The 24,636-nt window shown below is 40.2% G+C and overlaps 1 protein-coding gene across 4 annotated transcripts in view; it reads left to right on the plus strand.

Moving 5' to 3' along the window:
* The window catches only part of LOC120534433 (butyrophilin subfamily 2 member A2-like), a 74,431-nt gene that overhangs the window by 39,539 nt on the left and 10,256 nt on the right, over positions 1–24,636 (plus strand). For all 4 annotated transcript variants that reach the window (XM_039762024.1, XM_039762015.1, XM_039762008.1 and 1 more), the window contains exons 4-7: positions 8,813–9,106; positions 11,021–11,128; positions 17,137–17,163; positions 23,730–23,768. In XM_039762024.1, coding sequence (XP_039617958.1) covers positions 8,813–9,106; positions 11,021–11,128; positions 17,137–17,163; positions 23,730–23,768 — 468 coding nt within the window. The remainder of the gene's footprint in view (positions 1–8,812; positions 9,107–11,020; positions 11,129–17,136; positions 17,164–23,729; positions 23,769–24,636) is intronic.

Genomic DNA, 24,636 nt, shown 5'->3' on the forward strand with positions numbered 1-24,636 from the left:
GAGGGAGGGTGTGGCCTAAGGAGATCAACACCCTATATCAAGGTGTGCAGAATTATTAGGCAGCTAGTTTTCCTCAGGCAAAATGGGCCAAAAAGAGATTTAACTGACTCTGAAAAGTCAAAAATTGTAAAAAGTCTTTCAGAGGGATGCAGCACTTTTGGAATTGCTAAGATATTGGTGTGTGATCACAGAACCATCAAACATTTTGTTGCAAATAGTCAACAGGGTCGCAAGAAACGTGTTGAGAACAAAAGACGCAAATTAGCTGCCAAAGATTTGAGAAGAATCAAACGTGAAGCTACCAGGAACCCATTATCCTCCAGTACTTTCATATTCCAGAGCTGCAACCTACCTGGAGTGCCCAGAAGTACAAGGTGTTCAGTGCTCAAAGACATGGCCAAGGTAAGGAGGGCTGAAACCCAACCACCACTGAACAAGAAACATAAGTTGAAACGTCAAAACTGGGCCAAGAAATATCTGAAGACAGATTTTTTTCAAAGGTTTTATGGACCGATGAGAGTGACTCTTGATGGACCAGATGGATGGACCTGTGGATCAGTAATGGGCACAGAGCTCCACTCCAACGTGGAGGTGGGGTACTGGTATGAGCTGGTATTTTTAAAGATGAGCTAGTTGGACCTTTTTGCATTGAAGATGAACTCAAAATCAACTCCCAAACCTACTGCCAGTTTTTCAAGACACTTTCTTCAAACAGTGATACAGGAAAAGACCATGATTTTATGCAGGCCAATGCTCCATCACTTGCATCGAAGTTCTCACTGCGTGCCCAGCCAGTAAAGGCCTTAAAGATGAAGGAATAATGACATGGCCCCCCCTTCCTCATCTGACCTAAACCCTATCGAGAACTTGTGGGCACTTCTTAAACGCTAGATTTACGGGGGAGAAAAACAATCCACCTCTCTGAAGAGTGTCTGGGAGGCTGTAGTCACTGCTCCACAAAAAGCTGATTGTCCACAGATCAAGAAACTGACAGACTCCATGAATGGAAAGGCTTATGACTGTTATTGGAAAGAAGGGTGGCTATATTGGTCATTGATTGATTGATTTTTTTTTGAAATGTCAAAGATGTTTATTTGTAAATTTTGAGGTGTTTGTTTATTATTCTCGCTATAACAGATGAAAATAAACAAGTGAGATGGGAAAATTTTCATTTTTCCTTTAGTTGCATAATAAATCTGCACACTAATAGTTGCCTAATAATTGTGCGCACATATGTATTCCCCTGATGATGTTCACACTCACATTTCCGTTGTGAAACATTCAGGTTTCAGGTTTATTAACATTTTGGATTGACTGATAGCACTGTGTTTGTTCCATATTAAAATTAATCCTCAAAAATACAACTTGCCTAATAATTCTGCACTCCCTGTATATATACACGTACAATACACATAGCTTTATCCAAAAAAAAAATCCTAATTTCATAATTATATATTCTTAACAAATGAAAAGAAAAAATATATATACAAACCGGATTCCAAAAAAGTTGGGACACTATACAAATCGTGAATAAATACTGAATGCAATGATGTGGAGGTGCCAACTTCTAACATTTTATTCAGAATAGAACATAAATCACGGAACAAAAGTTTAAACTGAGAAAATGTATCATTTTAAGGGAAAAATAGGTTGATTCAGAATTTCATGGTGTCAACAAATCCCAAAAAAGTTGGGACAAGGCCATTTTCACCACTGTGTGGCATCTCCCCTTCTTACAACACTCAACAGACGTCTGGGGACCGAGGAGACCAGTTTCTCAAGTTTAGAAATAGGAATGCTCTCCCATTCTTGTCTAATACAGGCCTCTAACGCAGCCATGATGTTGTGATTGATGCAGAATGTGGTCTGGCATTATCTTGTTAAAAAATGCAGGGTCTTCCCTGAAAGAGATGACGTCTGGATGGGAGCATATGTTCTAGAACCTGAATATATTTTTCTGCATTGATGGTGCCTTTCCAGACATGCAAGCTGCCCATGCCACACGCACTCATGCAACCCCATACCATCAGAGATGTAGGCTTCTGAACTGAGCGTTGATAACAACTTGGGTTGTCCTTGTCCTCTTTGGTCCGGATGACATGGCGTCCCAGATTTCCAAAAAGAATTTTGAATCGTGACTCGTCTGACCACAGAACAGTCTTCCATTTTGCCACACTCCATTTTAAATGATCCCTGGCCCAGTGAAAACGCCTGAGCTTATGGATCTTGCTTAGAAATGGCTTCTTCTTTGCACTGTAGAGTTTCAGCTGGCAACGGCGGATGGCACGGTGGATTGTGTTCACTGACAATGGTTTCTGGAAGTATTCCTGAGCCCATTCTGTGATTTTCTTTACAGTAGCATTCCTGTTTGTGGTGCAGTGTCGTTTAAGGGCCCGGAGATCACGGGCATCCAGTATGGTTTTGCGGCCTTGACCCTTACGCACAGAGATTGTTCCAGATTCTCTGAATCTTCTGATGATGTTATGCACAGTTGATGATGATAGATGCAAAGTCTTTGCAATTTTTCGCTGGGTAACACCTTTCTGATATTGCTCCACTATCTTTCTGCGCAACATTGTGGGAATTGGTGATTCTCTACCCATCTTGGCTTCTGCGAGACACTGCCACTCTGAGAAGCTCTTTTTATACCCAATCATGTTGCCCATTGACCTAATTAGTGTTAATTGGTCTTCCAGCTCTTCGTTATGCTCAAATTTACTTTTTCCAGCCTCTTATTGCTACTTTCCCAACTTTTTTGGGATTTGTTGACACCATGAAATTTTTGAATCAACATATTTTTCCTTTAAAATGATAAAACGGATTAAACGTTTGATCTGTCATCTACATTCTATTACAAATAAAATATTGACATTTGCCATCTCCACATCATTGCATTCAGTTTTTATTCACAATTTGTTTAGTGTCCCAACTTTTTTGGAATCCGGTTTGTATATATTTATATAGCATACCTTTGCAAAACAAAAAGAAAGAAATAGAGCGTCACATAGACGTCTTCTTCCCTCTGCCTATTAAATAATACATTAAATCGATTATAAATTAACACAAAGTAAATGAAAAAAAAAAAAAAAATATCGGGAGAGAAACTGAAACCGCAACCTACCTCTACAGCGTCCACCGCACTTCTGGCGTTAGAGCCAAAAACGTGGTGCACGCAGGTTGTGAGGTGTGACGCTAATTAACGCTCGTGCTACAGTCAGTCAGTGACGGCTTTGCCTTTTATTAGTATAGATGAGTGTTGCTGTGAGATTATAATATATAACAGTGACAAAACAATTACATTGACAATCATGTTACGTTATTTTCAAAATGTTTCCTTTTCTTTTTCATTACTTCTATACTAATAAAAGGCAAAGCCCTCACTGACTCACTCACTCACTCATCACTAATTCTCCAACTTCCTGTGTAGGTAGAAGGCTGAAATTTGGTAGGCTCATTCCTTACAGCTTACTTACAAAAGTTAGGCAGGTTTCATTTCAAAATTCTACACGTAACGGTCATAACCGGAACCTACTTATGTCCATATATACTGGCCATAGCCTGCAGCTTGGTCGCTGTGTGAGGCGGAGTTCCGTCACTCATCGTCACGTCTCCCACGTAAACTTAAGTGCCGTGTCTTAGCTAACATTAAATAATGCTGTGGACATGGCGAGATCGTACGAGATAGCACAAGCACAGCTGAGAAGCTTCGATGCATGTACTCCGAGTCGCTCACATGAACTGACTATGAACGCAGTATGCAGAGAACAAGCAAGACCTCCAAAGAGCATGGAGACTTTTGATCACGTGAACGTGTCTGCAAAAAAATGGCGTCTCCTACCCTGTAAAAATACTATAAAAGTCGAGCAGCCGGCGCACGTGTAGCTGTGCCGGCCTTTGAGACACTGACTGCGCTTCTGCCTTAAGTGAAAGTAAACACTTAATTTTTTCCTCCTTCCTCTGAGCTATAGCCCAGACAACTGCAAACACGGGATCCCATTTCTAGACCGCGGCAAACTAATATTAAGGCGCTTCGCACTTTCTTTTGCACTTATACGATTATGAGGTTGATTTATGAAGACATGCACAGGAGTGGAGGACCGACAGTGCCATCCCGGCCGGTTAATGGCAGGGCCATCTCTCCAGTCTACACGAGACCCACCGTGATGGCCCCCAAAAGGCACACATATATACACATATATGTATATATGTGTGTGATATATATATATATATATATATATATATATATATATATATATATATATAGACTCAAACCAATTATGACAGCAGCAATCCAAGCTGTGAGAAAACAGTAAAAAGGTGGCGTGTCAGACGTCATGGTACATTTTCTGATGCAGCTAGACAAAAACAACTTTGTGACGCTGCCGCCAAATACTCACAGAAAAATCCACAATAGACAAGCTGTCGCTAAATACTCGCAGGCAAATCCACAACTTAATAGAGATGCTGCTGCTCAATACTCGCATAGCGATTTGGTTAGTGAACACTTCAATGAATGAAATCTGTTACCTATACAACGGTTGACAAACACGGAATGTAACTTGAACACAACACGTCCTCCAAATACGAACCTGATTGAAAGAAATAATGATAATCAAATCCTTGATGACAGCAACAGTGACAAAACAATTACATTGACAATCATGTTGCGTTATTTTTAAAATGTTTCCTTTTCTTCTTCATAACTTCTTTAACACACTACTTCTCCACTGTGAAGCGCGGGTATTTTGCTAGTTCAATTAATATATGTACTTTTGGGCAACTACAAAGTAACTAGTTTATTTACATTTTTTTTTTCTTTCTTCACTTCATATCCTTGATTTATTGCATGTACTATCATATGTCATCTCAGTGTCCATGGGAACGGTTTAACATCATTCACTAGGTTTATTGTACTGGAACTGTACTTTCAAGATACCTCTGGCTGTGCTTAGTCTGTCTTGATGTGTCAGAAGACCAGGACGGCGTTAAGTGTGGTCTGCCTCACTTGGGGAGGCAAAAATTGGGCATGGCATTGCAGGCAGAAAGAGAGAGAAGGAAAGCTTTGCAATCTCTTATTTATCGATTCTACTCCAACAACCATTAATGCCAACACAACACTAGGCTTCATAGCCATACTACCTAGCATAAATGTGAAATCGGGGTCAAAGCTATCATATGTAAAAATGTACTACCTTAACTTAAGACTGCAAAATGTCAACAAAAGTTTTGAAGCAATGTTTTTATGACTAAACTGAACTTTGTGAGCTGGAATGTCAAAGGTCTGAATCGTGAATTAAAGGGAAAGAAAGTATGCACTCACTTTACAGGTTTAAATGCCAAAATAGTATTTTTACAGGAGATTCACATAATAAGTAAGGACCAGTTTCGGTTGCAAAGGGTTTGGATTAGGAAAATATTTCACTCTGACTATACAAGGAAAACTAGAGGTGTGGAAATATTAATACACAAAACTATCCCATTAGTAGCATCAGACGTAATATGTGATACTGAAGGGCAATATGTTGTGGTGATGGGCAATTTATTTAATACTAAAGTGATTTTGATAAATATTTATGAACCTAATGTTGATGATAGAGGTTTCATCCAAAATGTATTTGCATCTTTTCCAAATGTGAACACTCAAAAGATTGTAATGGCCAGAGACTGTAATTGTGTTTTAAATCCACACCTGGATAGTTCTTCAGCTACAGCGGATATAATATCTAATAATGCAAAAATAATTACACAGTTTCTAATGGATCAAAATGAATTACTTTTTGATCCCATGGAGGTTTTTAAATCCTAACCTAAGAGCATAATACTTATTGTAAGCATAATACTCACAAATTCGTCATTGTTACTCAAGAATCAATTATTTCTTCATAGACAATTTTTTATTGTTGCCTCCCATCACGCTCTTCTGATCATAGCGCTTAACTTGCTGTATCTTACACACTCCTCTCGTAGCTGGTGTCGTAACCCCCTGTAATTAGTTGAGGAGCACTGTACAGAATTCATTCATTGATTATTTTCTGGAGACCAATGCATCCCCAGAGGTTTCTGGAGGTATACTCTGGGAAACTCGGTCTGAGTTCATCATTGAAATTACCAGAATAGATCTAGAATACACCAGGGGCCTCATGTATAAACAGTGCATCCACACAAAAATGTTGCATACTCCTGTTTCCATGCTCAAATTGTGATGTATAAAACCTAAACTTGGCATAAAGCCATGCACATTTTCATGCCAGCTAAATGCTTGGCGTACGCAAGTTCTCCGCTTAGTTTTGCAAATAGATGTCACCCAGCATGCTTTTGTTCATGTGTAGTTTCCCTTTCTTTTTTAGATCCACATCCCTGACGTGGATTTATCAAATACAGTAATCCCTCGCTATATCGCACTTCGACTTTCACGGCTTTTATATGTAAGCATATCTAAATATATAACGCAGATTTTTCGCTTCTTCGCAGGTTCTGCGGACAATGGGTCTTTTTACTACCTGTACATGCTTCCTCAGTTGGTTTGCCCAGTTGATTTCATACAAGGGACGCTATTGGCGGATGGCTGAGAAACTAACCAATCGGAGCACACAGTTAAGTTCCTGTGTGCTGAATGGCTCAGCGACGGTGCGCTGAATTCGATTCTGCGGCGTTAACCAGGAAGTCTTGTCTCGCTCATTCAGCATCAATGTGTTTCGCTGTGTAAAGAGTTAACTTTTGTGCTCTTTTGTATTTATCTTTGTGCATAGTCAAGCCCTTCATTGTGGCTCCAAAACGATCTGCTCCTGCTACTGCTTCAGGGGCCGTGCCCAAGCGCCAACAGAAGATGTTAACGATTGCCAAAAAGGTAAACGTTTTGGATATGTTGAAGGAAGGGAAAAGCTACACCGCTGTAGGATGCCATTACGGCATCAGTGAGGCTACGATTCTTTTTATTTAAAAAGTACGAAAGGAATATAAGATCTATGACCGGAGTGTCCTTTTAACCAGGGTGCAAAACGAGTTGTAAGTGGGTGTAATAAGGCAGTAGTCTGGATGGAATCTGCTTTAGGGATTTGGATTGAAGAACAACGGCGGTGCTACACAGTCACCTGAACAGGCTCCTTTAGAAGAGCTGTAACGCTCTCCTTTGTTGTGCAGTAAAACTAAACTCATCGTTATCGGACAAGTCATTGTTGGTGAGTAACCATAATTAATTTTCTACTTACAGTACTTCGTACATGTACATACGTTTAGTGTCACTGTACACACATTTACTGTATACAATTTTTCTTGCATTGTACGTATTTATTGCTGGTGGCCTGTCTATCGTATTGGCTGTAACATATGTAATATCGGAGACACTCGATATCTTTAAAATAATATTTAGGTTTTACTGTATATAAACGGTGTGTTTACATACATAATTTCAACGAATCTTTCCTAATACCTAAGAGAATACAAAGGGTTTATGCTGTATAACTGTGCGGGGAATATTTATAAACAGTTTGGGAGAGTCTATAAAGGCTTAAAATATATAAAAATAACCATACAAACATGGTTTCTACTTCACGGATTTTCACCTATTGCGGGGGGGTCTGGAACGCAACCCCCGCAATCGAGGAGGGATTACTGTACACTGAAATTAACCGCATATTGTTTATTTGTTTACGGCATCTGATTGTAATTTACCTGTAACAATATAATGGTCCACAGAATTGCCAAACTATTCCAAATACCATAGCTGCTTTACCGTTGTTCTTCTCAATGCACCAATCAGAGAGTTTATCCCACTGTATCCGAGTGTGGAATCACAGCTCTATAACAGCTCATCCGAATGAGAATTGTCGGTGTAAAGCATCATGCACACTGTCTATTGAACTGCTCTTAAATGACAAATGCTTCAGAGCCTTTCCTGTAGTGACATCACGGTTCAGAAACACTTTCATCCTAAGAATTATAAACGCACTCAATCAGTCCATCAAGTGCTCCATCAAGTCCACAGTTCTATGTGCTTTCTCAATTTTTTTTATTTTTAATAAATTTGCAAAAATCTCAAGTAAACTTTTTTCACGTTGTCATTATGGGGTGTTGTGTGTAGAATTCTGAGGAAAAAATTGAATTTAATCCATTTTGGAATAAGGCTGTGACATAACAAATTTGTGGAAAAAGTGATGTGCTGTGAATACTTTCCAGATGCACTGTATATAGACTAACGTTTAAAAAAATATTTTTTTGAATGCAACGTGATCTACCTGCACTACCTTTCCAATCTACTGGTCGATCGCGATCACCGTATTGGATACCCCTGATCTAAATTGACATAAAAAATGGTAGCTTCAATCAGATTTGAATTTAATGCTTTGATCTGTGATTTTGTATTGTTACAAAGTTGTAGAGAGTTTAGATCAAAAGCAATATACACCAAATTCTAGTTTACTTTATTTTATTACATATACCATTGACATTTACAGGCTGCACATTTACAGCCAGTGCATTGAATTAAATGTTACAAGCATTGTACAGAAAATAATAGGTGGAAAGAAAAAGCATTGTAAACTATGCACAATATGTATCTCTTCTGTGTTGTTTTGTTTTGTAATGAGTGTATCAGATTCTTTTGGTCCCAGAGATTACTAGACTTTTGTTATAAACTCAGTTATTTTGCTTAGTGTAGATTTGACACCCAGAATGTTTGTAGTACCATTAAAGCTTTCAGGTATTTTCTTAGTAATAAACTATGTTGGATAGGCAAAGTACTGGCAGATAGCTTTGAAAAATCAAGAAATTTAGTGTGATGAATTGACAAGATTTTTTTCACCTTCAAAAACAGCACTTGGGACACAACCAACAATCTTCTGGATTCCACTGAAAAATGATTCAGACATATTGGGGTGCAGATCAACAATGTGGCATCCAAAACCAGAATTTGTCTGGAGGGACCAAGATGGAAGAAACATGCAATACTTGAGAAACTTTACTGGCAAAGAGGAGGAGGAAGAGGACCGAGATGGATTTTTAACTGTGAACACTTATATTGCTATAAAGAAAGAATTTAATGTCTATTCGTGTTTGGTCAGAGGCAGAATACAAAGTCAGGACTGGGAATCCAAAATGCACATTTCCAGTGAGTACAAACTTTTATACTTTTCATTCTACGCATAAAGTAATTTTTTTTTAAGAATAAGTAGTAGACTTTATATTTTGGATGAATGATAAACTAATAGAGAACAGTTCATTTAGCATTGGGTTTTACAGATTATATTTCGAATAGGTGTGCCTGCTTTTTCATAAGCTCTATACCTTAATTATGCAGTTTTTTATTTTTGTATTTATTAACATTTTATTAAAATCAAATAACATTTCATACATGCAATTCAAGTTTAACAAAACTAAGTTTGAAACAAATCAAATCAGTTTTAGTATGCTGACAAAAACTGACTTTTTTACTATATACTGTAAAAAAACTAACAAACTATGTACTGCTAAATTTGTGGAGCTGTATTTTACTCTCAAAAATATATTGTCGGCAGAATTTTGTTTTATACATCTAGTATATTATAGAATAAGTAACATTTCTATTTTTATGAGCACACTGTGATACTGAAAAAAACCTATACAAGTGGTAAGTCAAACTTTCAAAATTTTCTGTAAATGCAATTGCCATTAGTTGCAATTGGAAAAATATGATTAACACCTAATTTTACCGTTAAAATAAACATAATTGCTTCAGCAGCCGAAGTTTGTTTGTAGGTACTGTATTACACAGTGTACATTATATATGCAAACAAAGCAAACCTGATATTCATTGTTTTTGTGCACAGCATCTGTAGAAAACAAACAGTAAATGTACAATAAATACAAGAATTAAGAGCATCGTTATCAGACTCACTGAACAAACTGAAAACGAAGGAGTCTGGTTGGCAATTGCAGCTGTGAGTGACAGGGTGTTTTAAAAGGTAAAAATGAAGTGGTGACAAGTTATTCAAAACTATTTCTTTGGGTACATTGCCCAAATTAAAATAACACTGTTCAGCATTTTGGTTAAATCAGATTAGTATACTGTACTGTATTTGAACGGGCAAATGAGAACAGTACTGCACTTCACCTAAAACATATTATTAATACATCAATGTTACATTGATTCTAATAATTGTGAATAGTCTTGAAACTCAAAAAAATTTAACCCCTTTATACATGTAAAAACTCACAATTGTAGCTTGTGTATCCTGCATAAAGTGTCATGCAAAATAGTCAAGAGTCTACAAATAATCTCCTGCATGGTTTGGTTACAAATCATTCTTGCCTATTTTGTAGCAATCTACTGTATAATTTCTTGTAAACATATATACTTATGAAAAAAATGCATAGTTATTTGATTCATTAAAATTAGAAACTAAAATATGATGTTTCAGTTTTGAGACTGCGTTATTATTCTCTGCACAGAAAAAAATTAACATGCTTGCATCAGAGAGCTCCTAATAACTAAGAAGGTTGCATCACAAATAGTATGAATATTTGAGCACAGAAATGTTAAAATCTGAAAGGCCTACTATAAATACAACTTGTTTCCATGTAACAGCACAATAAAATGCTAAGAAGTACAGGGACAGTTACACTTTTTTAGCATTTACAGTATCCTAGTAAATCACATTTCTGTTACTGGCAAATGACAATTGTAAAGCTGGAGCAGGCTGAGTGGGAAAGGGCAGTGGACTCATGTCTAGAATGCCATACAGCATGTATAGAAAAATAGTTCATGATAAGATTTATGACAGAGAAACTGAAATACTTTAAAGAAAGTATTTAAGAATTTTGAGGAACTAGTTAATATCCATATTATTAGTTTCTATAGGCTTGTTTTTTTCCCCCCCCAAATCTAATAAATACTAATAAGTAGCCTTCCATACTCTTAAGTTTCACACTGCATCTTGATTAATTTTAAATTTTATGGGATTTGAGGAGCTGCATTGGTGCCTTGTCTGACCTTTATGTGCACAGCATTACATTTAATGATTATAATAATGCATTTCTTTTGCAGAGGAATTCTACCCTGGAGTGTCTTACTGGTTGCTGGTAGTCTTGTCAGTGTTGGTTTTATTTCTAGCTGCAGTGCTGTATATCACCTTGGAATGGATAAAGATGAAAAGTATGTACATCATATTTTACTCATTTCACCAAGACAATTTTAGTAAGTCGCAGTATAAGAAACACTCATATTTACTGCAATTCTAACAATGTATCAAGTAAGAACCTTTAAACAACTTTGGTACACTGAGTTGGAGTTGGTGAGTTTGGAAATGGATGGTTCCATGCCCAAATAAATGGGGAGGGTTGGTATCGGGAAAGGCATCCAGCTGTAAAAATTGCACCAAAATTTATACACAAGTACTTCAAAGTCTAGTCAAAAACAGCGACCCCATATAAAAAAAGGGGGGGAATGTAAGAGAATGGAGGAAGTAGATGGACAAAATCAATCTAAGATGTCATAATTGAAGGTGCAAATTGCCAGGGGCACTAGTTTCCACATTATTTTTATAATTACTAGGGGGCTTTGCTCCCTGCTTGCTTTGCTCACCTACCCCCTGGCCTGTGCTATGAACCAGCCACTTTGTGTCTCTGCCGCTCGCATATGTGGATTTCACTTTCACCAAACAACAAATATTTTATTTCTCGTGGATACATGTCTTCATTGGGAATAAACACAACTTTTCCCTGATGGCAACACGAATTAGACAATATACAAGTCTCCGACTTAAAGTTTAAAGCCAAACAATATTTACTGTACATACTTCTGTCATATATCACCTATGTCCATCTCTTTTTGCTGTTCTGTTATTTCACTGAGTAATAATTTCCGTTTGTTAGTGCTAATGCGATCTTTACTATGAGTTTTGAGACTTTCGAATTTTATCACTTTCATAATCTCAAACCTGCTCTACATGTTTATCGCGCCAACGTTTTTGAACCTCTTTACGACGTTCTACTTTGTCTTCTACTCTTTGCCTTTTATTTCCAACCCTGCTTGGAGCTGAGAGCATAAGAACTGTGTCTTAACAATTATTCACACAAATGAGTATAGTACTAGGATGTTGTACCGTGTTAGCCATTAGGAATGTAGAGAAAAGCCAAGCAAAATGACACCTTTTATTGGCTAACTAAAAAGATTACAATATGCAAGCTTTCGTGACAAATCAGGCCCCTTCTTCAGGCAACACTCACCCCCTGTTGTGTCCGCTTGAAGATTGAGGTTAACGGGTTGCGTTGCCTGAAGAAGGGGCCTGAGTTGCCTCGAAAGCTTGCATATTGTAATTTTTTTAGTTAGCCAATAAAAGGTGTCATTTTGTTTGGCTTTTTTCTTCACACAAATGAGAAATGAGTGGACCGTGGGCATGGTTGTAAATGTTTAAGAGGAGGGCAGAACTTGTCAAAATCTCTTGGCAAAAAGTCTCGTCACACAGGACTTGAAATTTATCTATGAGAAACTCCCGTCTCAGGATTTCCTTTTATAATAGAGAGACATCATGTCATAAGACACTGGCGCTGATTGCCTATTGACAGGATAATTTACTCTGTGTGTTTGTGTTTCTGTTCTTTTGTTTGTCTGTTTCTGTATGCAAGCGCACACATTTATAGAATGTAGTTACCCACACCCCTGCCATTGATCTTGTGCTGCCTGTTAAATGAGGTTTACCCACAAAATCCTTTTGACTCTGAACACTCTGCACTTTCCCCTGACAAACACTAATGATTTCTGCAGTTGAATACACACTTTACAGTGCAGAAAGTTAAGTATGTTTATTGTGAAATGGACGCTATATAGCGCCCGACACAGACTTGACACTGAGGCACATGTAAAACTCAACAAAAGACTTTTATTTCTTTCTTCAGCTGGAGGGTATGTCTTCCCCGTGACCTCTCCAGCCACAACACAGTCCCAAGCACAGTAACACAAACCAAACGCTCTTCCTCTGGCACCACCACTCCTCCCAGGCAACCTTATCCTCTTTCTCCCAATTCTGGCCACAGAGTGGTGGTGGCTGGCCCCTTTTTAGCCCACCCAGAAGTGTTCCAGGTGCTTGACCACCTTGTCTCAATTGCACTTCCGGGTGGGGCCGACGATTTGTCCAGCCAGGCTGTGGAATCCACGCAGCACCCTCTAGCGGCCACCCCAGCTCCCAACCAGGCTGTGGAGGACTCCATCTCCCATGGAGCCCTGTGGGAGGTTGGGGAATCGCCGTCGGCCTGGGAAGCTGCCACCAAGAAACATATGCAGCAGGGGTGTCCCGGCCGGGCCTGTCACATTATAAATGGATCTAAAAAGGAGAAACTTTATCTTGAAAACATGACATTGAAAGGCTTTCAAATTATTAAAAAATAAAAAGCTGAAAATTATTCTTCATACTTTTTCCTGTATTGCTCCAAATTGTGATCTGGTACATTCTGTTTGTTTTAATTAGTCTTACAGGGTCAGATGTGATTCTCAAATGAGAATACGCATCTAGGTTCAACCTAAAATAGTATGTAGTGAATAGCAGCGAAATCCTGTGCTACAAAGGCACAGGGTCTCTTCCTAAAACACCCACACCCAGTTCCTCCAGTCCATGCATTTTAACCTGCTGCTGAGGTTTAAGGGAGAGAGCAAAAGATACTGAACAAAATGCTTGATGTTTAACACTAGAATTACCAGAGCCTACGAAAAAACTCGTAAATCCACCCCACCTTAAATCGCTTCTTAAAGTCGTTCACAGCTCTCCACCAGCGTCTTTTGTCATCTAAATGTGCTGATAAAATCAGGCTGCAAGCAGCCGGCTATTCCATCCCCCCACCGACTTAGAACGTGCACAAACTTCTCCCAGCTCATGCCTTGATTGATTTCTGGGAGTGAAGTGGAGTTTTAGAGTGGAAATAATAGATTGTTGTTTGGAACACACACATTTCATGTCTGTTCCGTTTCTACAGTAATCTGTGTAAACACATTGTTAAAACAGAAACGTTTTTTATATTCTACTAGTAGATGACAAAATGTTGGCATAAACTATATAATGCATGAAGCCTGAAGTCCAAGAATCAAAGAAATAAATTCACAAAAGCTACAAATTAACACAACAATTGCGCTTATATTCAAAAATATAACTGCAGAAACAAAAAGCCGCCTTAACATGAAATAAAACGCCCATTTATAATGATTGCCTCTGTGGTGCAATAGAATCAGCTGCCGACTGGGAATCAAAAGTTCGCGAGTTTGATCCTGCACCACTCAGTTTTGAGAAGTAAGCTGCTCTTGGTCTTACTATTTTAGAATAAAAACATACATTTGATTTCAGTCTGTAACAGCCGGTGTAATTTATGATTCTTGTAAAGGTAAGCTTTGTTTTTTTTTTTAGTCAGTTTTATTATCTCAGCCGCATTCACGAGCCCAAACACACCCCACCCCCACATCTGACACTGCTGTTTTCACATAGACGCGCTGTAACAGAGGTAAACTCTGCTCCCTTCTACTTCGGAGCAAGAATGCACATACCATTGCTTGCATACTAAAGTGTCAGCAGGCACTTTTCGTGGCATTACACACATTTTTGAGCATGCCCTCTGCACACTACTTGTGACTTAGGCTTTAGGAAGTAAGTAAATAAATTAAGGTAAATCGTATCATAAAATGATTTCTTCAAAACGTCACGTATATTTGTCTCTTTCTTTTTTTAAAATGTGCGTTGATCACCGCCAGCATGTTGTAGAACACACGATTTTGTGCACGTTCTAAGTCGGTGGGGGGATGGAATAGCCGGCTGTGTGCAGCCTGATTTTATCAGCACATTTAGATGACAAAAGACTCTGGTGGAGAGCTGTGAACGATTTTAAGAAGCGATTTAAGGTGGGACGGATTTACGAGTTTTTTCGTAGGCTCTGGTAATTCTAGTGTTAAAGAAAATAAAAAGCTAAAGTTTCAGGAGCTCAGTAGTGTATGTCTATGGATATACAGGGTGAACCAGATCTAATTATGCAGATCCAGATCGTCTGGATGACTTTGATTTATGCGAGGATGATTCCAGTTTGGCGTGCTTAATGTAGTCAGTTTGCACACTTCTCGGTGGTCTGCGATTTTTTTGGGTGATTTTCTATGTAATAAACTTAATAAGTTTTATAGCATAATTAGATCTGGACCACCCTATACAAAATGTTAAAATGCAGTGATTATTTTGTCATGGCATGTTTGCATTTTCAATTAAGATGGTATTGTTAATTTGCTTTTGTTATTGATCTACATATGCAGTCGGAAAGTGGGTGCTTTGCAGCCTTAGGCAAATTTGTTGATTTGGGGGTTTTGAGTACTCTGATCTAATGAGACAACAGTTGAACTCTTTGGGCAGAACTCCAACCACCAGACACTGTTCATCATCTGCCTAAAACCATCATTTTTAAGCAAATTTTTCCCATGCTAATTGTTGCATATTACTGAATATCAAAATCAACATCAAGAGTTTGTTTTAAATATATTTAATAGACAGTTATTACTTGACATCTGACTGGCAATTGTATCACTGTTTACATATAAGTGACTCATTCATGGTCACACAATCAACAGCAGGTAGGAATTAAACCACTAGTCTTCGGGACTTAAGTCTACAATATTGAACTTCACAGCAGAATGACAGGGTGGTTAATCATATCTTGAAATCATTATTATTTTCAGTTTTCCTAAAATATAAATATAGGTGAAATGGTAGCATTTTTTGTCTTTGTGTTTTCTAAACATATTCATTTTTCCCCCTGCAAATATTGATAAGCTTGTGGGTAAGTAGTACCCAGAATTTTCACTTGGAGTGCTAAGATTTAGGCCAGTCAAATTTTGTAAAATAAAATAGTAAAAATCGCTGTCTGGGCCAAGCACTGTATGCTTGAAATGCTTTTCTTTAGATAGGAACATATTTTTCTTGCTTTCTAAAGTGAAAAGGATAGAGAAGTATAGGTTTGTTGCTGCCTCCTAAGCAGGGTTAATCTGCTGTCATCTACTTGTAGAATTCCCTGCGAGATTCTGCCTGCTAAGTGGAGTTAATCCACTTCTATCTACTTGTAGAATTTCCCATAAGATTTATAACTGCCTTGGTCAGCTGAGTTACAGGACACTTTTCTTTGCCTGATCCACACAGCAGCTTCTCTTTCCATCTTGCAGTAGGTTGAGTGGGTGACCCTTACCATATTAGATTGACATTACGGTTTCATTTTCCACATGTAAAATAAATTATAGTACCGCACGATGATGTTGCTGATATTTGCACAGCAGAAAACATTGTCTTTAACTAAATAAACTAAACTACAAAAGAAGAATGTTGCTAACAGTTAACATATAGAAAACACTTTTTTGGTGCTAGGCTATCAGTAGAGAGAGATTAGGAGCACGCACTGATACAGTGCATTGCTGCACCCGCCACAAACCAACTCCGGATTCAGATTAGGACGCGAGTGCAGCCATGCAATGTGTGATACCTCAGCACCACACTAGTTCAGATGGAGTGGAACAGTGTGAGGATTTTTTATGGTGGCTGGAGTGCCAATTCTGTCACCAACCCCCAAGTTTTTCCCTGCAGGTTAGAGGGCCTACATGCAGGGATGGATGCAGATTAGTGTCATGGGTCACGCAACAAATCCTATCTTTAATGTCTTGTACACATTGGTACAACTCCTTAATGGTTAATATGAAAAACAGATAAGCCTGCAGAACACCACAGTCTTGTATCTATCTGTCTATCTATTTAGTTACATAGGTCTGTGCTGGAGGTTTACTTGGACTGTGCTTTTAGCAGTCATCTTAAATTAACTACAAACTGCGTATTTGGAATGAAAAGATTACACAGAGTGAGGTTGGCGTTAGAATGATGTATGCATAGACCCAAGAGTCCAAGTGGAATCATTACTGTCGACAGTAAAAATGTGTGGAAAAGAGAGAGGTAGTTACTGTATTTGTCCCAAGAAAGAAATATAGCTTTTTACAGACAGTACATTTTATATCTTGATAAACACAGTGCAAGAGTAGAGAGTCTCTAATTAATTTAACATCTTAGTACACTGATTGAACAGTGCTGAATTCCTCATTTTTAATGGTGATTTTTATGATCCTTTTAAAGTGTGACATTTTTATTTTTTTATTTTTTTTAGAACAAGAAAAAAAATGTGACAACAGAGGTAAGCAAAATATTTATTTTACCTGCAAAATGTACCAGACTATTTCAGTCATTAAGCGATATGTTTATTTAGAAGCTTTTAGACTGAAGTATACCAGTTAGCATTAAAAAAGCAGGAAGTTAACACATAATAAATAACAATAAATAAACACAATAATTTTCCAATTAAAGACATTCTCTGTAATAAATAAGGATGATATAAAAATGTAAATCTTACCCTTACAGAAGAACAAATTAACAAATAGATTATATACACTTAATAAATAAGTGCACACTGAGATACTTTTCTATTTTGTGGGATAATGATAACATTTAACTTCATATTGTCACATAGAAAAAGTGTTTTGTTGGTAATGTTTACCCAGTTTAGAAATCAAATCTGAAATTGCTGACTTTTATTACACGGCTGCCTTAATTTTACCATGCACAAAGCACTTTAAAATTGTATCTACTATGCTACATGCACCTCCATATTCAAAAAAACTTTCATTCTTTTTTGGTGAGTAAGTGCACAAAACACAACTTTTATTTTAAACTGTTACAGTTTAATAAAATACTATAGTAACAAGTTATTTGTTATTTATTGTTACAAATATGTGTCATTTACTAAAAGGACACTATAATAGTTTAATGATCATTTTGAGGGGGATGTTAAAATGAAATGTTGCAGCGGGATTCTGTTTCACAAAAACAAATAAATGCATACATGCAGTACACTGTAAATCTGAAGTCGCCTGTAACCCTTCATATCTGATATGCCTAGCAACCAGCCAGCCATCCACACATTCACATTTATAGCAGTAGGAGTCGCAGCTTTGGAAACATTCGGAGCAGTGGCCTGCCAATAAATCTTCTGTTTTTCAGAGCCATTGGCAGTATTTAAAGTCCTGTCCCCCCACCCGAGGTATGTGCGTCTGTTTTTGTCACTCAATGGAGCGAGAATCAAAGCAATTGTTACAGTGCATGGGTAAAACGTGCAGATGCCGCAAAAGGAAATAACAGAAACAAAGGAGCAACAGGGAGCATTACTTGTTCCAAAAAAGTTGGCATAGAAAACTGAACTTTCAAAGATGAATGTTCATTCTTCATGTGGGTAGTTCAAAACCAATTTGTCTCATGTGTTCTGAAACAGTGGCTTTAGTAAAAAGTAGCAAGTGAAGCGCCATTATAAGGGAAACCACTGATCATTTGTGCAAGTACATCCGTGGCAGTCTGAATTTAGAGCAAGTAAAATAACCGATCTGAGAGCCCACTATGACAGATACACCAGATTCCTCTCACATTCATTTACAGCCCAGCAGCATGCAAATGAATGTTCAATTAAAGTTGTTTTTATTCAGTTGGTTGTTTTTTTTTTTTTTGTTTTTTTTTACTTGAAATGTGAATGTGATATGTCCACTCTTATTTTTTTTTTTTTATTATCCATCCATTATCCACTGCTTATCCGAGGTCGGGTCGCCGGGACAGCAGTCTAAGCAGGGAAGCCTAAGGGAAAGTTCAGCCACCCTGCGGAGAAAACTAATTTCGGCCGCTTGTATCCGCGATCTTGCTCTTTCAGTCACTACCCAAAGCTCATGGCCATAGGTGAGGGTAGGAACGTAGGTTGACTGGTAAATTGACAGCCTCACCTTTTGGCTAAGCTGTATTTTTTATTATTTGTTATTTTAAAAGATAGTTATTTGTATTCCATACAAGTACAAGGCCAATTAAATTCAAAGGGTCCACCTGTTTGAAGTCCTTACTGAAAATTGAAAATAAATATTATTGAAATGTTGTGGTAATTTTAATTTTTTTTTTTTTTATTTCGACATTCATCCATCCATCCATCCTCTTCCGCTTTCCCGAGTTCGGTTCGCGGGGGCAGCAGCTTGAGCAGAGATGCCCAGACTTCTCCCCGGCCACTTCTAGCTTTTCCGGGAGAATCCTGAGGCATTCCCAGGCCAGCCGGGAGACATAGTCCCTCCAGCGTGTCCTGGGTCTTCCCTGGGCCTCCTCCCGGAACACCTTACCAGGGAGGTGTCCAGGAGGCATCCTGATCTGATGCCCGAGCCACCTCATCTGACGACTCTCGATGCGGACGAGCAGCGGCTCTACTCTGAGCCCCTCCCGGATGACTGAGCTTCTTACCCTATCTTTAAGGGAAAGCCCAGACACCCTGCGGAGGAAATTCTTTTCAGCCGCTTGTATTCGCGACCTCGTTCTTTCAGTCACTACCCATAGCTCATGACCATAGGTGAGGGTAGGAATATAGATTGACTGGTAAATTGGGATTTTTGCCTTACGGCTCAGCTCCTTTTTCACCATGACAGACCGATGCACAGCCCGGATCACTGCGGATGCTGCACCAATCCTACTGTCGATCTCACGCTCCATTCTTCCCTCACTCGTGAACAACACCCCGAGATACTTGAACTCCTCCACTTGGGGCAGGGTCTCGCCTCCAACCCTGAGAGGGCACTCCACCCTTTTCCGGCTCAGATTTGGAGGTGCTGATTCCCATCCCAGCCGTGTCACACTCGGCTGCGAACTGATTCAGAGAGAGCTGAAGATCACGGCCTAATGAAGCAAACAGGACAACATCATCTGGAAAAAGCAGTGACCCAATCCTGAGTCCACCAAACCGGACCACCTTAACACCCTGGCTGTGCCTAGAAATTCTGTCCATAAAAGTTATGAACAGAATCGGTGACAAAGGGCAGCCCTGGCGGAGTCCAACTCTCACTGGAAACAGGTTCGACTTGCTGTCGGCAATGCAAACCAAGCTCTGACACCTGTTGTACAGGGACCGAACAGCCCTTATCAGGGGGTCCTTTACCCCATACACCCGGAGCACCGCCCACAGGATTCCCCTAGGGACACGGTCGAACGCCTTTTCCAAGTCCACAAAACACATGTAGACTGGTTGGGCAAACTCCCATGCACCCTCCAGGACTCTGCTAAGGGTGTAGAGCTGGTCCACTGTTCCACGACTAGGACGAAAACCGCACTGTTCCTCCTGAATCCAAGGTTCGACTATCCGACGGACCCTCCTCTCCAGAACCCCCAAATAGACTTTTACAGGGAGGCTGAGGAGTGTGATCCCTCTGTAGTTGGAAAACACCCTCTGGTCCCCCTTAAAGAAGGGGACCACCACCCCAGTCTGTCAATCCAGAGGCACTGTCCCTGATGTCCATGCGATGTTGCAGACATGTGTCAACCAAGACAGTCCTACAACATCCAGAGCCTTGAACTCCAGGCGTATGTCATCCACCCCCAGGGCCCTGCCACCAAGGAGTTTTTTGACCACCTCAGTGACCTCAGTCCCAGAGATGGGGAGCCCACTTCCAAGTCCCCAGGCTCTGCTTCCTCATTGGAAGGCATGTTAGTGGGATTGAGGAGGTCTTCAAAGTACTCCCCCCACCGACCAACAACGTTCCAAGTCGAAGTCAGCAGCACACCATCCCCACCATAAACAGTGTTGACTCTGCATTGCTTCCCCCCTCCTGAGATGCCAGACAGTGGACCAGAATCTCCTCGAAGCCGTCCGAAAGTCATTCTCTATGGCCTCCCCAAACTCCTCCCATGCCCGAGTTTTTGCCTCAGCAACCACCGAAGCCACATTCCACTTGGCTTTTTAACTGCCTCCAGAGTCCTACAGGACAAAAGGGTCCAGTAGGACTCCTCCTTCAGCTTGACGGCATTCCTCACTGTCGGTGTCCACCAACGGGTTCGGGGATTGCCGCCACGACAGGTACTGACCACCTTACAGCCACAGCTCCAGTCAGCCACCTCATCAATAAAGGCACGGAACATGGCCCATTCGGACTCGATGTCCCCTAACTTCCTCGGGACGTGGTCGAAGTTCTGCCGGAGGTGGGGGTTGAAGCTTCTTCTGACAGGGGACTTTGCCAGACGTTCCCAGCAGACCCTCGCATCACATTTGGGCCTACCAGGCATCCTCCCCCACCATCGAAGCCAATTCACCACCAGGTGGTGATCAGTTGACAGCTCCGCCCCTCTCTTCACCCGAGTGTCCAAGACATGTGACCGCAAGCCCGACGATATGACCACAAAGTCGATCATTGAACTAAGGCCTAGGGTGACCTCGTGCCAAGTACACATATGAACACCCCTATGCTTGAACATGGTGTTCATTATGGACAATCCGTGAGGAGCACAGAAGTCCAATAACAAACCGCCGCTCGGGTGAGATCGGGGGGGCCATTCCTCCCAATCACGGCCTTCCAAGTCTCATTGTCATTGCCCATGTGAGCATTGAAGTCTCCCAGCAGTACGAGGGAGTCCCCAGAGGGTATTCCCTTTAGCACTCCCTCCAGGGACTCCAAAAAGGGTGGGTACTCCAAACTGCTGTTCGGCGCATATGCACAAACAGTTAGGACCCGTCCCCCCACCCAAAGGCTGAGGGAGGCTACCCTCTTGTCCACCGGGATAAACCCCAATGTACAGGCTCCAAGTCAGGGGGCAATAAGTATGCCCACATCCGCTCGGCGCCTCTCACCGGGGGCAACTCCAGAGTGGTAGAGAGTCCAGCCCCTCTCAAGAAGATTGGTTCTAGAGTCCAAGCTGTGCATCAAGGTGAGCCCGACTATGTGTAGCCGGAACCTCTCGACCTCGCGCACTACCTCAGGCTCCTTCCCCTTGAGAGAGGTTACATTCCACATCCCAAGAGCCAGCTTCTGTAGCCGAGGATCGGACCGCTAAGGTCCTCGCCTTCGGCCACCACCCAATTCACACTGCACACGACATCCTTGGCCCCTCCCATAGGTAGTGAGCCCATGGGAAGGGGGATCCACATTGCCTCTTCAGGCTGTGCCCGGCCAAACCCCATGGGTGCAGGCCCAGCCACCAGGCGCTCGCCATCGAGCCCCACCTCCAGACCTGGCTCCAGAGGGGGGCCCCAGTGACCCGCGTCTGGGCGAGAGGAAAATGCCATCCAAATTTTTTATTCATCATAGGAGGTCTGCTGAACCGCCCTTTGTCTCATCCCTCAACTAGGACCAGTTTGCCTTGGGTGGCCCTACCAGGGGCTTAAAGCCCCGGACATCATAGCTCTTAGGATCATTGGGACACTCAAACCCTTCCACCATGATAAGGTGGCGAGAGGGGTATCGACATTCAGTGACTACATACTGTATGTAAGGATCTGAATCATAGCACAAATGTGAGGTTTGGACCTTTGATACAGAAAAGTTTGTTCATCAGATCTTTTTAAATTTTAATTCAAAACCCCTGGTCTAGTACCTCTGTATTTAACTCACTGGTCTGCCAGGTAGCTTACAGTGCTGACTGCCCTAATATAATGACAAAATTCTAGAAATAGAAGTGAAATGATTATCCCTACCTATTATTCCAGATTGCAGTATCTTCACTAATTTATGCAAAGAATTCAGCATAACCATCCAAGTAATGCACAATGCCAGTTAAGCGAGATAGCAGCTGCAGAGATCCTTTTTAGCATGCCAGGAGCAAACGTGTAGGTAGAGCAGTGTTTTCCAACCTTTTTTCTGTGGTGGCACAATTTTTGTAACCCAAAAAAATCCCAAAGCACACCACAATTCTACCAACCAAAAAAGCATTAAATCTCTTAGATGCGCTAAACTGTCCAAAGAGGCAGGATAGGGGACAGCAAAAAAAGCAGCTCAGAGATTGCTGTTCACAGCCATAGCACTTAGTGAGCACTTTGGACACATTTCCCAGCTGCTTCGTCCCTTTCCTCACATACAGGCGGTTCTCTCTCTGCCTCACTTCACTGACCCGGGGTCAGAGGCAACTCGTATGCCCACAGACCCTCGGCTCTATGACAGTCATTGGCGAATACGCACCCATGCAGATGGACCCCCAACACATCTCCTGGCTGCTGAAGTGTTTTCTGAGTGCTGCGTCTGCAAAACAGCGATCACAGAGCTGGTTTTATGTCGACTTCTCCAGGTAGTCCTGTCTGCCTCAGACAGGTCTCATCTACCTGAGGAGTGTGTCTCTCAGGTCTGGACCCAGGGGTACTACACTGTTGTTTCCATGGTGCACCACTTGAAAAACGCTTGCGAAGAGTATAATCATCAAATTATTGATGGTAATGAGGATAGTTTATTTGGAGTTTCACCACGGTTTAATCAATGTATGCCCATTTAAGTGATCCGTATTATTTTAAATAAATCAGTCTTAGCAATTAATTCAAAGTCAGCTGTCATTTTGAGCATTTTTTTTACTTTGACACATCTGTGTCTCATATGCTGTACCAATCTGAGGATTAATGTATTGGCCTCATTTTCTTATTGAATTCTGTTTGACTTCAAATTCAGGTTGTACTTGCTCAAGTAGTATTTTGTTAAAAGGTTAGGTTTAAAGTCATTATTTAAATTTAAACTGTGCCATTTTTTTAATTCCTTTGTGTTCTGAATTAATTTTGTGATTCAGTGTATATTTATTTAATTGCGAGTTTTATGATTACATGTTTTAATGTTAGATGTGATTAATCATGATTAATTATATACATTTATGTGATTAATTAGTTAATTTTTTTTGTCAATTCCCAGCCCTAATAAATATCCATTCTTTTTCCTCTTTTAGCCAATTTCTATCTTGCTTGTCATCTCTCCAAGGAACTGGGTATGATAACTTGATTATTTTCTTTTAAAATTAATTTTACATTTTTTGTAATATCCATGGAGGAGGAGGAGGTTAGGAGCACGCGCTGATACAGCGCATTGCCGCACTCACCACATGACAAATCAACTCAGGAACCCAGATTAGGACCCAAGTGCAGCCATGCAATGGGTGACTCTCAGCACCACACTAGTTCAGATGGAGTGGAACAGTGTGAGATTTTTTATGGTGACTAGAGTACCAATTCTATCACCAACCCCCAGGTTTTTTCCCTGCAGGTTGGAGGGCCTACTTGCAGGGCTGGATGTAGATTAACGCCATACCCAGGACAAAATATCAATGCATCGTTGGGTATTATTATCTGAACTCATTTGCTCAAACTGTTGAGAAATTTTTTGCAAAGGTATTAATAATGCAAATGTCAAGAAACTATAGACATTTATACAATTAATTAAAATCTGCATCAGTTACCCTGTGAGCTTATGGCATCACGCCTTGAGAAGATGTTTACGCTGTTTACGGAATAAGGCAAGTGTAGTGCTGGCACAAAGGGGAAAATGGTATTTCCATCTTGCTGTCAGCCTCCATGGGAATACCATCTGTTTTAGAGTCATATACAATAAATAACAATGGTATCTGTTCACTGAAGAATATTAGCTTAAGTATTTTAATAATAATAATACATTTTATTTATATAGCGCCTTAGTTTGATTTTTGTATTTTAAATCTAATAATTCAAAAACAAAATTACATATGTATTTATAGGATAGTTGTAACATTGTTGTGTAGGCTTTTGCTCATTGCACAGTAATGCCATTTGAATATTCCACTAACTGTATACTTATGCATTGTAGCAAGATAAGACAGAAAT

This window comes from Polypterus senegalus, chromosome 1 (assembly GCF_016835505.1).
Source record: "Polypterus senegalus isolate Bchr_013 chromosome 1, ASM1683550v1, whole genome shotgun sequence".
NCBI lineage: Eukaryota > Metazoa > Chordata > Cladistia > Polypteriformes > Polypteridae > Polypterus > Polypterus senegalus.